Below are 17,078 nucleotides of genomic sequence, written 5' to 3'. Positions count from 1 at the left end.
CTCTCCTCTCTAACTCTGCTTTTCAAATAAATAAAATCTAAAGAAATTTTCTTTTTAAATTTCCCTTTTCCCCAAAGCTATATATTCCCTAAGTCTCACCAAATTAGTTTATTAGTGAAATTTGTTGGTAATTTTGCTACTTTGCTCTTCTGCATTCTTGCTACTTTTTTTTTTTTTTTTTTTTTTTTTTTTTTTTTTTTTTTTTTAAGAATTATTTTATGGCCGATGCTGTGACTCACTAGGCTAATCCTCCACCTGCGGCGCTGGCACACCAGGTTCTAGTCCCAGTCGGGCTGCCAGTTTCTGTCCTGGTTGCCCCTCTTCCAGTCCAGCTCTCTGCTGTGGCCCGGGAGTGCAGTAGAGGATGGCCCAAGTGCTTATGCCCTGCACCTGCATGGGAGACCAGGAGAAGCACCTGGTTCCTGGCTTCGGATCAGCGTGGTGCGCTGGCCGCGGCGGCCATTGGAGGGTGAACCAACGGCAAAGGAAGACCTTTCTGTCTCTCTTTCTCACTGTCCATTCTGCCTGTCAAAAAAAAAATATATATATATATATATATTTTGCCAGCACTGCAGCTCAATAGGCTAATCCTCTGCCTTGCGGCGCCGGCACACCAGGTTCTAGTCCCGGTCGGGGCGCCGGATTCTGTCCCGGTTGCCCCTCTTCCAGGCCAGCTCTCTGCTGTGGCCAGGGAGTGCAGTGGAGGATGGCCCAAGTCTTTGGGCCCTGCACCCCATGGGAGACCAGGAGAAGCACCTGGCTCCTGCCTTCAGATCAGCGCGGTGCGCCGGCCGCGGCGGCCATTGGAGGGTGAACCAACGGCAAAGGAAGACTTTTCTCTCTCTCACTGTCCACTCTGCCTGTCAAAAAAAAAAAAAAAAAAAATTTATTTATTTGAAAGAGTTAGAGAGAGAGAGAGGTCTTCCATTCTGTTAGTCCACTCCCCAAATGACTGCAATGGCCAGAGCTAAGCTGATCCAGAGCCAGGAGCCTCCTACAGGTCTCCCACATGGGGGCAGGGGCCCAAGGACTTGGGCTGTCTTCCACTGCTTTCCTAGGCCTCTTTCTGAGCTGGCTCGGAAGAGGAGCAGCCAGAACTTGAGCCAGCACCCATATGGGATGCTGGCGCTGCAGGTTGGGGCTTTAACCCACTGTGCCAAGCACTGGCCCGGTACTCTTAAAGAACTTTTGTGGAAGAAACCTCTGTAGTGACTTCAAAAGTTATTTTGCCTTACTTGGCTGCTCTTTTTTAAAATTTATGGCATAAACTTGTTCCTTTCTAGTTTGGTGGCTGATAGGGACAATTTTTTGCTACTTTTACTGATTTTTGCTGTTTGTTACTATGGAAAGTGTGGTCTATAAAATTCATTGTTTTCTTCATCAGGGAGTATAAAACATTTTTGACAGGATGACAAGTTATAAAATATGCACTCTGGTGTTTAAATGATACACATTCAATAAACACAGAGGAAATTTTCCTAACAATAAACTGAAAGTTGGGAATTTAATGTAATTATGAAATGTAATTCATAGTATACTATTTTATTATTTTAGAAATGGATCTATTGGGATTCATTCACTAAATATAAAGCAATTAAGAATTACAGATTTACTGGGGCCAGCGCTGTGGCATAGAGGGTGGCTCCCATATAGGTGCTAGTTTGTATCTGGGCTACTCCACTTCCTAGACAACTCCCTGATAATGACCTGGGAAAAGCAGTGGAAGATAGTCCAAGTGTTTGGGCTTCTGCCACCCATTTGGGAGACCCAGAAGAAGCTCTTGACTTTGACCTGGCCCAGCTCTAGCCATCCCAGCCATTTGGGGGAATGAACCAGTGGTTGGAAGATTGTCTCTCCCTCCTCTGTAATTCTGAATTTCAGATAAATCATTTTTTAAAAAAAATATAAATTTACTTTTTTTGACCCATTGCTTTGTTTTCAGGATTCATCAGGTGGAGTAGTTTCTTCAAGGGAATGTAAACTTAGCAAACATTTTCCTTCAGAGGATTCTCTAAGTCAGAACAAGACAAGTGGTAAGAAAAAACTTCTTACATGAGTTTTAGTGATCTGAAATAATGCTTTATTACATGTGACAATATGAAATTCACATTTAATAACATTTTCTTCATCTGTTTTTTCAGTAGGACGATTGTGTTAGTATCTTTGTGTTTATCTCTGTGACACTGTTTTCAGTGGCAAAGCAGTGCAATATATTTTGAAAAACAGGAGATAAGGAGTTTTTGTTTTGTTTTACTAATTATTTCAAAGGCAGAAAGACAGAGACAGTGAGGGGGGGAGGGCCCCATCCAGTTGTTCACTCCCTTCCAACAGCTGGGACTGGGTCAGGCCAAAGCTGGGAGTCTAGAACTCAGCTAAGATCTCCCACTACTTGAACTATCACTACTGCCTCACAGGGTCTGCATTAGCAGGAAGCTGTAGTCAGGAACCAAAGCTGGGTATCAAACCCAGGCACTCGTGTATGAAACACGGGTGTCCTAACTGGTATCTTAAAAATGAGGTTAAATGCTCCCCTGTAATAAGAAGATTTGGGTTAAAATTTAAAGACAAAATACCAGTGCTTAATTGGTCTATGACTGTGACTAAGTTATTTAAGCTCTCAAGAGTGGGTATTATTATAAAGTCATACCTGTACTTTTACCTAAAATAATAAGAATGTTGTATATGAGGAATTTTCAAAAAAGTTCATAGAAAGTACATTTTAATTCCATTTTCCACAAACTTTGAAGTACCTTTGTATTTGTGATCAAAACCCAGTTATGAGCAGAACTTGTTAAACAATAGAAATGACACTGAGGGGCTGGTGTTTGGTCGAGTAGTTAAGATGCTAGCTGGGACACCTGTGTCCTATATAAAAGTACCATTGTTCAAATCCTGGCCAACTCCCAATTTCAGCTTTTGCTTATATGCACCCTGGGAGGCAGCAGATGATGACTCATAGTTGGATTCCTACTGCCCAAGTGGAAGTCTTGAATGGAGTTCCTGACTTCTGGCTTTTGCCTGGTCCAGTCCTGGTTCATGGTGGCATCTGGGGAGTAGAATGGTGGATAGGAGTACTTTCCCTCCCCCTGTTTTCTCTTCCCTCTTCCTCCTCCTCCATAAAATAAAAATTTAGAATAAAATAAATATATTTCAGTTCATTGTTCAAGTCAATTAAAAGAAAATTACTTAGTGTACAAAAGTAATATAATTGGTGCATGGATATGGAAAAAGTCATGAAAGTAACGTAAAATGACCAAAGTTTGTTACGTTTTAAAAAACTTTTTTAAAGATTTGATTTATTTGAAAGGCAGAGTTATAGAGAGGCAGAAGCAGAGAGAGAGAAATCTTCCATCCACTGGTTCTCTCCCCAAATGGATCCAATGGCTAGAGCTGGAGTCATCCAAAGCCAGGTTCCTGGAGCTTCTTCCAGGTCTCTCAAATGGGTGCAAGGGCCCAAAGGCTTAGGCCACCTTCTGCTTTCCCAGGCCATAACAGAGAGCTGGATCAGAAGTAGAGCAGCCAGATTCAAACCGGTGCCCATATGGGATGCCAGCACTGTAGGTGGTGGCTTTACCTACTACATCACAGCGTTGGTCCCTAAAGTTTCTTAATTACATTTTATCATTTAATTCTTAAAACCCTAAAAAATGGGTTCTGTTGGGCTCATTTCATAGAAGAGAAAATGGATTTAGGTGAAGTAACACATCTTACTGGCCTTGGTTTTATTTCTAGAAGATGAGCTCTAATTTTTAATGTGAAGTTAAAATTTGCTATTTACTAAAAACCCACTTTCAACTTATTTTTCTCAAATCAGTTGTTTTAACTTTGCTTGTTATGTATTGTACTGGAATGCATTTGACAAAACCCATATAAGTACATATCACAAAGAAATACATGCCTACATGTATTTAATATGTCTAAATAGATGGGCATACTTTGAAGTTCACTCATTGTGATAATTAGTTTTATGGGTTTTGTCAAATGCATAGCATCAGGTGATAGTCATTCCAGAATTTACAGAACAGCTCCTGCACCCTCAAATTTTCTTGTACCTATCTTTTGTAGTCTATTCTCTCCTCCAGATGTTTGGCAACCACTTACCTGTTTTCTGTCCCTGTTCCATTGTTTTACCTTCTCTGGTAAAAGGGTTATGCAAATGGAATTATGCAGTGTACAGCCTTTAGATCTGTCTTCACTCAGTAAACTGCATTTAAGATTCACCCACGGAACTGGTGCTGTGGCAAAGTGGGTTAGGCCATTGCTTATGACACATCCTATATGGGCTCCATCTCTGATCTAGCTCCCTGCTAATGTGTCTGGGAAAGCCGGGGGAAGATGTCCCAAGTGCCTAGGCCCCTGTACCTATATTGTTGCAAGTATCAGTATTTCCCCATTTATCACTAAGTTATGGATGTAACTTAAGAGTTCTTTGTAAATAAATAATTGCAAATATTTTCTCCCAGTCTGTGGCTTGTCTTTATTCTCAACAGTTTTATTTTTTTGGTTTTGATTTGGTTTTTTGGGGCTTCTTTCAAAGAACAAAATCTTAAAATTTGATTAAGTCCAACTTAATTTTTTTCTTTTATGTAGTGTTTTAGATGCTGTATATAAAAAATTATCACCAAAGTTCTTGCAGATTTTTTCTAGTTTTATAATTTTCTGTTTAGACTTGTGAGCCATTTTAAGTTTTTTTTATATAAGGTATTGGTGTGTAATTATTTTGTGCATGAATGTCCAATTGTTCCAGCACCATTTGTTGAAGACTATCCTTTCTGTGATGAAACACTTTTGCCTCATTGTGAAATCAGTTGCATTTGTCTGTGTGAGTTTATTTCTGGGCTATTTTGTTCCATTTGTCTATGAGGATTTGTCTATACTTTTGCCATTACCATACTGTCTTGATTACTCTTGATTAGTGTATTTTGATCTTACTGACCTTTTAAAATCGTAAGACTTAAAGCTTTGATTTATTTGATAATATAAATTATTGCTATTTTTCCTCCTAGTTTCTCCCAAATCTGTTGTCTATCCCATCTTCAGTTTGTCTTCAGCCAATACAAAAAGGTAGGCTTTGTGTGTTTTGTTTTGTTTTAATGTCCAAGATTTCTTAACTACATGAATCATCTGGGACTCTCTTCTTACGTTGCTTAATATGGTGAATATTGTCTTTCCTACTAAGAAAAACAGGAGTATAATATTGAGAATAGGAGATGAAATCAGTCTCTCATAAAGACTTCATAGGAGCTCTGAGTTAAGAGATGGAAAATTCTCTTTATGGGCTTGAATAATAATAACTGCTAACATTATTATATAGTACCTTACCCATAATAAGTAGTTTATGTTTATTATTTAACTTAATTCTCAGAGCAACCTAGAAGGTAGATACTATTATTGGTTCTATTTTCAGTTGAGCAAAACTTTTATGTTTTAGCCACAGTTGCACAGCTATTAGGAGCTAGAGCCAGAACTAGAATCCATATCTGAATCAAAAACTCATTAGGCTATATTACATTGCCTGGGTGATAATATATAAATAATAGGCTAAATTTAATGAACATTTACAACCTCATGATGTAGCTACTATTATCCCATTTTATAGGTAGAGAAAACTGGCCAGAAGAGTAAATGACTTGCAGCAGCTTAATGCTGTTGTAAATCTCAGCTGAAGCTACGACTGTCCTGTATTTAAAGCTAAAGACCGTACTGGAAGGAGGCCTGGGTGGTTAGAGAGCATATTAGCTGGGAAAGCTCTGAAAAAGAAGTTTCATACAGTTTTAACATCTTCCTCTTAAGCAGTTTTGGTTCTTCTCCCCATATTTGGTGATAAATAACTATGTTAAGCAAGTTGACTAAGTTCTATTTGTTGGACATTTTACCTTAAATTTCCTGAGATTGGGGTGAGTGGGTATAAACTCCTGCTTTTTCTCACCTTCCCCTTTTCTCTCCTGTGTTTTCTTCTTCCGTGACTTATTGAGAATGGAAGGCTACTACAATTAGCTGATAAAAATGTGTAGCCTAATTCAATCTGGCATGAAGATGTACTGGGGTACAATTGGCTGGATTCTATGAAAAAATGTATAGGCTGTAAGACATTAGAAATCAGTAGGTTTTGTCGTTTAATCCATTACTTCAAGTAGATTACAGAATATCTAGGTGCATGTTTTTATGTTTTTTTGGACCGATTTAGTTAGTTATTTGAAAGGCAGAGTGAAGCAGAGATCTTCCATCCACTGGTTCACTGCCCAAATGCCTGCAACAGCCAAGCCTGTGCCAGGCCAAGGCAGAAGCCTGGAACTCCATCCTGGTCTCCCACTAACTTCTAGAGATGTGGAGATAATACATCATCTTGCCATCAAGAATAATATGGTGAGAAGATAGATATTTAAACCAGTGAGTGTAATGAAATGTTAGAATTGCTGAGATAGAAGTGAATAGAATGCAGTCATCCATGCAGGATCAGAGAGGGCAGAGTTACTTAGCAAATGCAGAAAGGGTCAGTGCCCTAGACAATTGTTTTTCATACTGCAGCAACAGCCCATTAGTTTGTCAAAACGGCTTTAAGGATGTCAGTTATAGCCATTTCTTTTTTTAAGTAAATACTGCATCTTTTATGAAAATTTGGTTTTAGTAATTATTTCTTTTCTTTAAAGATTTATTTTTACTTATTTGGAAGAGTTACAGAGAGAGGTAGAGATGGAGAGAGTCTTCCATCCACTGGTTCACTCCCCAAATGGCTGCAACAGCCAGAGCTGAGCCAATCCGGAGTCAGGAGCCAGGAGCTTCTTCTGGGTCTCCCACGTGGATGCAGAGGCCCAAGGACTTGGGTCGTCTTCTGCTATACCAGCCATAGCAGAGAGCTGGATCAGAAGTGGAGCAGCCGGGAATAGCACTGGTACCCATATGGGATGCTGGGGCTTAAGGCTGGGACTTTAACCTGCTGTGCCATAGCGCTGGCCCTGCAGTTTCTTACCATAGGTTTGCCAGGTCAGTTTGAAAGGCACTTTTTTAGACAAATGATATATAAATAATAGGCTAAAATTTAATGAACATTTACAACCTCATGATGTAGGTACTATTATCCCATTTTATAGGTAGAGGAAACTGGCTAGAAGAGTAAATAACTTGCAGCAGCTTAATGCTGTTGTAAATCCCAGCTGAAGCTATGACTCCTGTGTTTAAAGATAAAGACCATATTGGATACCTTTTTGTCTACTTTTGTCACTCTTTTTTTCTGTTGTCTGAATTTAGTTTGTTTTAGTCTGTTTTTTCCCTTGCCTATTTACTTTTACTTCTACTCTCCAAGGATTTCCTCTGCTTTGGTTCTTGAAAAAATCAAAAACCTTTAATTTTAAGGCAAGAATTACAACTTCCATGTCGAGACAGCCAACCAGGCTGGGTGGAGATGAGGGCCAACTGGAGAATGTATGCCTTATTTAAAAGGGCATGTGTTGTTAGCACTAATAGATTGTTTGAAGGAACAGAAACCTAGTGGTTTTTTTTTTTCTAGATTTATTTTATTTATTTGAAACACATAGTTACACAGATTTTCTGTCCAGTAACTCACTCCCCAAATGGGCTATGCCAGGCAAAAGCCAGGAGCCCATAACTCCATCTAGGTCTCCTAGGTTGGGCATCAGGGCCCCAAGTACTGCAGTCATCCTCCACTGCTTTCCCACATAGATTAGTAGGGAGCTGGATAGAAAGCAGAGCATCCAGGACTTGAATTGGAGCTCATATGGGATGCTGGTATCACAGGCAGAAGCCTATTCCGCTGTACCACAAGGCCAGCTCCAAACCTAATGATCTTGTAGAGTTTCCTATGATATTGGAAATACATATTTTAATTGAAATCTCAAAGTTTTAAATACTTTTTGAGCCAACCAAAACATATGTAATAACTGAATGTGGTTCAGTGATCTCCATAAGCCAATCCCAACATTCTTTTCTAATGTGTAAAGATTGGCTCAAGTACATCTATTTAGCCAAAATATTTTTCCCTCGAAGAATTTCAACATAGTGACAGTGAGGAAAAGTTAATGTATTAGCCTTATTGCTCACATAAACTGTTGCTAGATCCTAAATATATTTACTGGTGATGCTGATTACCTTGGATCTGTGAAAGTCATTAATCTATTTAATTGTTGTGGTACCCTAAGAATTGCTTTATACCCACGTGAGTAAGTACTGTCCTAAGGTTTGATAAAGCAAAAACAAACAACAAATACAAAAAAATCATTTTTGAACTTCCAGAGTGAGTAAACATTTGTGCATCTGATACTATGTAGGAAACACCCTTGGAATTGGAGTTAGAAGACTATGATTTGAATATTAATGTTGCTATTCTATTCACTAGTTACTTCATCTTGAATCTTTGTGGAGGGTCAGGTTTCTCATTGTTCTTTCTTTATTACTTCATCAAGTTATTGTTGGATGAAAGCATTAAAAATTGTATGATGGGGTATGTGTTTGGCACAGTGATTAAGACACCAGTTAAGATGTCTGCATTGCTATATTAGAGTATCTCGATTCAATATCCAGCTCCAGCTCTTGACTGACTTCCAGCCAATGTCCCTAGGAAGCAGCAGTGATTACCCAAGTTAATTGGATTCCTGCCATCCACATGGAAGACCTGGATTAATTACTGACTCCCAGCTTAAGCCCTGCTGAGCTCTGGCTGTTGTGAGCTTTTAGGAAGTGAATCAGCAGCAATTGGGAGTACTTTCTCTTCAATAATAATTTTTAAAAAATTTTAATGTGCTCTGTAAATGTTATATGTACAAGAGTTTTCCTTGTAATTCCTCAGGCGTTCTAAAATTAAATTTATACACTTTTATTTCAAGATCTCTAGTTGAAGAAGAATCTTCTGTGGAATCCATCACATGTACTAACTTCTTGAAACAAACACAGAAAAACACTAATACCAGAGATACAAATAGAGAAACAAAAGACCAGTTCATCATTGTGAGTAAATTTAAAACAAAGCTTTTCCTATACATGGCTCTCACATGTAGAACAGGAAGTCAAACATACTATCTTTTTAGAGTTGCGTTATAGATATTCTGAATTTTGTAAATGCAGTTTTGTTGCTGGGGCAGCATTTTAAACTAGTCTTTTGAATTGACAGTGTTGGGCAATGCTGATATTTTAGGAAAATGCTAATAAATGAATTGTCTCCAGGAAAGTTACTATTGAGCAATAAAAGACTTAATAGGAATAGTTATATTGCTTTAGACCTGGATTTGACCTAGAGTGGCCTATGAGCTAAAAATTATTTTTGCATTTTTGAAGATTTGGGGAAAAAAGTATGTGGCAAACCATGTGTGGTCTGCAATGCCTGAAATATTTACTATCTGGTCCTTTAAAGAAAATGTTTGTCAACCTCTGTGTTAAGACAGTTGAGAACCTAGTATGTATTTTCAGTGGCATTAAGCAATGCTTTAAGTTGTGACATTAAATCTTCCTGACTTTCATGTATTTAAGAGTTGATTTGTACTTTTCCAGAACTGTTGTTATATATTTTTTTTTAATTAGACAGGCAGAGTTAGACATAGAGACAGAGAGAAAGGTCTTCCTTCTGTTGGTTCACCTCCTAAATGGCCGCCACGGCCAGTGTACTGCGCCGATTGGAAACCAGGAGCCAGGTGCTTCCTCTTGGTCTGCCACGTGGTTGTAGGGGCCTAAGCACCTGGGCCATCCTCCACTGCCCTCCCAGGCCACAGCAGAGAGCTGGACTGGAAGAGGAGCAACCGGAACTAGAACCCGGCGCCCACATGGAATGCTGGCGCCACAGGCAGAGAATTAACCAAGCGAACCACAGCGACGGCCCCTGTTATGTGTGTGTATATATATATATATTTTTTTTTTTTTTTTGGACAGGCAGAGTGGACAGTGAGAAAGAGAGACAGAAAGGTCTTCCTTTGCCGTTGGTTCACCCTCCAGTGGCTGCCGTGGCCGGCGCGCTGTGGCTGGTGCATTGCGCTGATCAGAAACCAGGAGCCAGGTGCTTCTCCTGGTCTCCCATGCGGGTGCAGGGCCCAAGAACTTGGGCCATCCTTCACTGCACTCCCGGGCCATAGCAGAGAGCTGGCCTGGAAGAGGGGCAACAGGGACAGAATCCGGCGCCCCGACCGGGACTAGAACCCGGTGTGCCGGCGCTGCAGGTGGAGGATTAGCCTATTGAGCTGCAGCACCAGCCCCCTGTTATATTTTTAAATCAGCTCTTGGGACAGAGAATTTCAATATTCTTTAAGGAATGTAATATTCCTAACCACTTAAGTAAAAAGTACTGTTTAGTTAATACAGAAGTCCTGACATTGTCTTGCTAGTTTGACATAAGGCTCTTTTAGGTCTTTCTTTAGGAGTTTTGTGAAGAAGTTCTGTTCATTTTAGCTATAATCTTGTGATTTAAATTATTCCTTCTTAAAACTATGGTTCTAGAATTTGTTTTTTAACCCTGACTATTCAGATACAGTTCTAGTACTTTGATGAGTTCATTGCCCATTTAGGTATTTTTCTCATTCCATTTTATTCTGGGGAGGGAAAGAAACCACACTTCAATTTAGTATTTCATTTGTGTCAGCATGAAAGAAAATTAGGAAGAAATTTGAATGAATATGTGAACTTTAGAGTTATGTATGATATATAAATAAATATTTAGATGGACATTTTTTTCAATTCCAGGATGCAGGTCAGAAACATTTTGGGACTACCGTGTGTAAGTCTTGTGGCATGATCTATACTGCTTCCAACCCTGAGGATGAAATGCAGCATGCTCAGCATCACCACAGATTTCTGGAAGGAATCAAATATACAGTGAGTCAAAAGATAGTCTTTGAATTTGCTGTAAATGTGAGACCTGCTTTAAAAGAGACCTTTTGGTTAAGTATTAGTAGAATCTGAATATTTCATCTATAGCTTTCCTTAAAATTTGAGGTTGATGTTATTAAAAATTTATAATGCTGTTTCAAACTTACTATCCTAAAATAGATATTGTCCTACTTCGAGTAAACACCCTACATCCTGACCAGCTTTCTGAGCAGTGCTGAGCATTTAAGATACAAAACCCGAAAATTTGAGGAAATCTCTTCTCTGCCATAGTTTGTTCTTTATAGATAGCCTTAAAAATCCTTTTTATGACTTCTCCATGTTTTTTCTTTTCTAAGAGGAGAGGTCCCATGTCTGTCAGGCACCTTTGTAATCCAAACACAACTGTCATTGCCGTTATTTCCATAATTGTGTGTGCTACTTAAATGTTTTCCTTTTTTCCTATTAGTTCATACCTTCACAATATTTTTTGCCTAATTTAGCAAACATGTAGCATTAATGGTTTCATTTGGGTATCTTCCAGAGGTATTTCCTGCATCTGTGAATACCATTACTTGATTTTTAAAAACATTTTATGATGTATATTGCCACACCGAATATTAAAATTTTTACTTAATTTGTGACTTCTGAGCTTTTTAGGTAAGGAATGCCATTCACAATCCCAAGATTTAGTTATTTAAAGTAGAAAAAACACAGTTCTTTGGGAGTGTAAGCAAGGGTTATAAACAATAATCAGATCTCAAAATGTCAATTTCATTCACAAACATGACTTTTTTTGGTAATGTGTATATTAGTTACCAAAACTCAGGGAAAACATATTTGTCTTTTTGGGACTGGCTTATTTCACTAAACATAATGGTCTCTAGTATTTCCATTTGTTGAAGACAGGATTTCATTCTTTTTTATGGCTGAGTAGTAGTCCATCATTTATATATACTACTTTTTTTTTTAATTTTATTTTAGATATACAGATATCATGTGTTGCCTATATAAAGATTCAGGAACATAGTAATACTTTCCACCCTACCCTCCCTCCTACCCACACTGCCACCTTTCTTCCTCTTCCCTCTCCTTATTTTTATTTTTTACAAAGATCTATTTTCAGTTAACTTTATACTCAAAATATTAACCCTACTCGAAGTAAAGAGTTAAACAGATATTATGAAGAATAAAACACTGTTCCCCAACAGTCGAGACAAGGGCTGTAAACAATATTGAATCTTAAAGTGTCAACTTCACTCCTATGGATTTCCTTTTAGGTACTTTAGTTACCTAAAGTTAGTGTTAGTTACCACTCTGTTAGCACAGTTATCAGGGAAAACATATGGTATTTGTCTTTTTTGGGACTGGCTTATTTCATTAAGCATAATGGCAGGATTTCATTTTTTTAACCACTGTGTAGTATTCCATAGTGTATATATACCACATTTTTTTCTCCAGTCATCAGTTGATGGACAGCTGGGTTGATTTCATATCTTAGCTCTTGTGAGTTGAGCTGGTATAAACATGGGGGTACAGATATCTCTTCCATACACTGATTTCATTTTCTTCAGGTAAATTCTTAGGACTGGAATGGCTAATTCATCCATCTATTTTCAGACTTCTTTTTAATCTCCATACTGTCTTCTATAATGGTTGTATTAGTTGCCATTCCCACCAACAGTGTATTAGGGTACCTTTTTCCCTACATCCTTGCCAACATTGGTTATTTTCTGATTTTTGGAGGGTAGCCATTCTAACTGGGATGAGGTGAAACCTCATTGTGGTTTTTATTTGCTTTTCCCTTTTGGCTGGGGATCCTGAGCATCTTTTCATGTGTCTGTTGGCCATTTCTATTTCATCCTTTGAAAAATGCCTGTTTATATCCTTATCAAAATGCCTGTTTATATGCTTATGCTGTTTTTTTTAAAGATTTATTTATTTATTTGAAAGGCAGAGTTACAGAGAGGCAGTTGGCGGGGGGGGGGGGGGGTGTTTCCATCGCTGGTTCACTTCCCAAATGACCACAACAGTCAGAGCTGGGCCAATCTGAAGCCAGGAACCCAAAGTTTCTTCTGGATCTCTGCATGGGGGCAGGAGGGGCAGGGGCCTAAGGTCTTGAGCCATCTTATACTTCTTTCTCAGGCCATAGCGGAGAGCTGGATTGGAAGTGGAGAAGCCTGGATTTAAACCAGCGCCTGTATGGGATGCTGGCACTGCAGGCAGCGGCTTTACTCACTACGCCACAGAAGTGGCCCATATCCTGTTCTTAGCTGAATTCTTTGTTTTGTTGTCGTTGAGTTTTTTGAGCTTCTTATAATGCCCTTGATATTATCCTTTATCAGATAGAGCATTCACAAATATTTTCTCCCATTTGGTCAGTTGCTACTTTGAGTTTTTCTTTTGCTGTGCTGAAGCTTCTTAGCCTTATAATCCTATTTGTCTATTTTTGCCTTTATTGCCTATGCTTCTTATCCAAGAAATCACATATATAATTATTTATAATATATATTCATATATATATACACTACCATATTTATATGTAAAATATATATAAATATTTATACATGTATAAACTACCACGTAATTTTTTATTAAGATTTATTTATTTATTTGAAAGCGTAACATGGAAAGAGGAAGGGATGGAATGAGAAATGTCTTCCACCTACTAGTTAACTCCCCTGATGGCTGCAACAGCTGGATCTGGGCTAGGCCAAAAACAAGAGCTTCCTCCAGATCTCCCATGTGGGTGCAGGGGCTCAAGCACTTGTGTAGAGTGTAGAGTTTCTGTACCTTTTTGCATATACCAAGAACCTCCCCATACCTCCACTTTTCAGCTATCCAGAAACTAGCCAAACCCTGTATCTCTCTTTTTTTTTTTTTTTAATGCAGGCTTTATTACATATTCATGATTGACTAAACCGTTGGCTATCGGTAATCAAGTTATTTTGGGGGAGGGAGGGCCTCTTACCTCCCCTGAAGTTGGAGGTGTGGCTGAAAGTTCTATCCCCTAATTGTCACTTGGTCTTTCCTCTGACGATCCCCCATTCTGAAGCTACCCAGGACTGACTAGTTATTGGTCATCTCATTTGTGTGAAAAGACAATTACCACTTTAGAGATTCCAAGGATAAAACCACCTGGAGTGGTTTGCCAGGAAAGAGGAACAAAGACCAAATATTTTTACAGTATCACATTAGGAGATAGAAATATGAGCCTGTTATTACTGGTAGCTGTACAAATAGTTTAGAGTTTATTGAGGGAAAATGTATATGCAATGAATAACTGAGGGCAGATTCTGCAAGAGAAAGACCATATGTACCTCTTATTTTCCTACAATTACAGGCATTGGGGTAGAAAACACTTAGGTGGAAATCAAACAATAGAAGTTTCCTGTTCTAAAAATTAGCCTCTGGAGCTCAGAGATGCCGCTGGCCCCTTTATCTTTTTTTTCCTCTTACCTCATCACTTTTAATTGAATTTCATCCTTTTTTATATCATGGTTTAACCTTTTGAGTTCTCTAGACTCCGTTATTTAATGTTATTTTTTCTTAACAAAATATTTTTTTTCCTTTGGCAGGGCTGGAAAAAAGAACGGATAGTAGCGGAGTTTTGGGATGGCAAAATAGTGTTGGTCCTGCCACATGATCCAAGTTATGCTATCAGAAAGGTGTGTGACATTATCTGTTTCATCCTTATTCTATTTAGACTCCCAAGAAATCTTGAATGTTGAAGTTTAAACTGCCTTTGCTGAGACATAATCCACTTTGGTACGTGCTACGGATGACTTCTAACTATTCACACAAAATTAGTTTTAGAATTACAAGACAAGACAGTTACCAGTTGGAAATTAAAGGAGATGAGACTGTAAAGTCCATATTTTACCTTCCACTTGTGAAAGATGAACTAAGTTTCGCAGTGTTGAGAAATGAATGATTCCTGAGGTCTGTTTCTTCGTGCTATTTTTTGTTTCTTTTCTTTCCTTTTTTTCTTTTTTTTTGTTTTTGTTTTTGTTTATTGCTTTTGTAAAGATTTATTTACTTATTTGAAAGGCAGAGTAACAGAGTTATAATTTGTCCACTGGTTCATTCCCCAAATGGCCAAAACGGCTAGGGCTGGGCCAAGCCAAAGCCAGGAGCCTGGAACTCCATCCTGGTCTTCCAGTATGGCAGGAGCCCAGGTACTTGGGCCATCTGCTGCTGCTTTCCCAGGCACATGGCAGGGAGGTAGCACAGAAGCAGAGCAGCTAGAACTCGAACCAGCACTCATGGGATGCTGGTGTGTCTGGCAGTGACTCAACCTGCTTTACCATAACTCTAGTCCCTTGGCTATGTTTCTTGAATTAGAACTTTAGCCACTATGAACAATGAATAAAGCTAAAATAAGTTTGAACTGTCTGCTCCTTCTCTCCTCCTCCTTCTCTTCTCTCTTCAGAAAGAATCTGAATTTCTTTCTGCTGAATATGATCTTAAAACAGGTCTTAAAACTGGGTTTGCAAAGTAGCAGATGTAATGTGTTAGTAGTGAAATAATTTTGAGGTGGTTAAAGTTTGGAGTAGAGATAAGGGGCCAAAATTATAATAAGCATGTATTTTGTGCAAGTGAATATTTCTGTTGTGCTTTTCAAAACAAATTTACCTGGTTTTTAACATCATTAGGTAGAAGATGTTCAAGAACTTGTTGATTGCGAATTGGGCTTCCAGCATGTTGTACCCAAATGTCCAAACAAAGTCAAAACTTTTCTCTTTATATCTGATGAAAAAAGGGTAGTTGGATGCTTAATTGCAGAACCCATCAAACAGGTATGGTATATGTCTTTTATTTTATTTTTAAAGATTTATTTATTTATTTGAAAGTCAGAGTTAAATGGAGAGAGAAGGAAAGGCAGAGAGAGAGATCTTCCATCTCCTGGTTCACTCCCCAGGTGACCGCAACGGTCAGAGCTGCACCCATCAAAAACCAGGAGCCAGGAGCTTCTTCCGGGTCTCCCATGTGGGTGCATGAGCCCATGGACTTAGGCTATCCTGTACTGCTTTCCCAGGCTATAGCAGAGAGTTGGATCAGAAGTAGAGCAGCCAGGACTCGAAGCGGTGCCCATAGGGGATGCTGGCACGGCAGGTGACAACTTTACCCACTATGCTGCAGCACCGACTGGTATATGTCTTTTAAATTATTGACAGAATTTCATGAGGAAAATGAGGTACTTAAGCGAGTCACAGTAAACATTTAGAATTGCTACCATTAATAACTGTTTTCCTATTAATATATCCTTGACCATATGGGTAATTGAAGCAATTATTTCTGTTACATTTATCATCTTACTTAATAAGCAGATTAAGTCCATCTGTCTTGTTTTCATGCAGCCATTTCTATACCTGGACCTTAAGGATTATAAATAAGTATATCTATAGACCCATGATGCTAAACATTTGGTTCTGTGAAAGCTAATGCATTTGCCAAAATAGTTGTAATTTGTCCCTTAATTTAGATCTACTTTAGATACTGAATAGCAGTGTTCTAGAAAGTATATATATATATACACATACATACTTTCATGCATATACATAAGTACATAACACACAGATGGACATACACTTTGTTATTAGAAGTTAGAAATGCAGCTGGTTGTATTGGCAGTAAAGGGGTCACTTTCATCTTTCCTTTTGCCTTCCCTCAATTTTATTTAAGTGTGATTGAAAAATAAAAATTTTATAGTGTACCATGTGCTGCTGTGATTTTTGTATACATTGTAGAATTACTAAAGCTAATTAACATAGCTGTCACCTTACATACTTAATCATGTTTTGGTGATAAGAGCATTTAAGATCTGCTTAACAGTTTTCAAATATACAGCAACTATAGTAAACATGCTATAATATCGTCTACAAAACTTATTTTTCCTATCTAACTGAATCTTTTTTTCTTTTTACCAACAATTCCATTTCTCTGTATCCCAGACCCCATATCCCCTGGCAGCCACTGTTCTCTCTGCTTCCATATATTTAACTTTTTTAGATTCTACCTCTAAGTTAGATATTTCAATATTTGTTTTTCTTTACCTGGTTGATTTCAGTTAGCAGAATGTCCTCTAGGTTTACCCATGTTGCTGCAAATGACAGGATTTTCTTCTTTTTTAAGGCTGTGTGTTGTTCCACTGTGTATATTTACCAGATTTTCTTTATTTATCTATTGATGGAAACATAAGTTGATTCTGTTCTTGGCTGTTGTAAAAAATACCTTAATGAAAATGAGAGATCTCTTTGTCTTAATTTCATTAC

At 38.3% G+C, this 17,078-nt stretch overlaps 1 protein-coding gene across 2 annotated transcripts in view; it reads left to right on the top strand.

Annotated features, from left to right (window-relative positions):
* ESCO2 (establishment of sister chromatid cohesion N-acetyltransferase 2) overlaps positions 1-17,078 on the top strand; it is a 43,170-nt gene that overhangs the window by 11,085 nt on the left and 15,007 nt on the right. For both annotated transcript variants that reach the window (XM_070068253.1, XM_008249219.4), the window contains exons 4-9: positions 1,943-2,033; positions 5,007-5,064; positions 8,841-8,961; positions 10,681-10,812; positions 14,382-14,471; positions 15,459-15,602. In XM_070068253.1, the coding sequence (XP_069924354.1) occupies positions 1,943-2,033; positions 5,007-5,064; positions 8,841-8,961; positions 10,681-10,812; positions 14,382-14,471; positions 15,459-15,602 (636 nt within the window). The remainder of the gene's footprint in view (positions 1-1,942; positions 2,034-5,006; positions 5,065-8,840; positions 8,962-10,680; positions 10,813-14,381; positions 14,472-15,458; positions 15,603-17,078) is intronic.

Source organism: Oryctolagus cuniculus, chromosome 2 (genome assembly GCF_964237555.1).
Source record: "Oryctolagus cuniculus chromosome 2, mOryCun1.1, whole genome shotgun sequence".
NCBI classification, from domain to species: Eukaryota; Metazoa; Chordata; class Mammalia; order Lagomorpha; family Leporidae; genus Oryctolagus; species Oryctolagus cuniculus.
The sequence above is the reverse complement of the archived record's forward strand: the minus strand, read 5'-3'. Positions and strand labels throughout refer to the sequence as shown.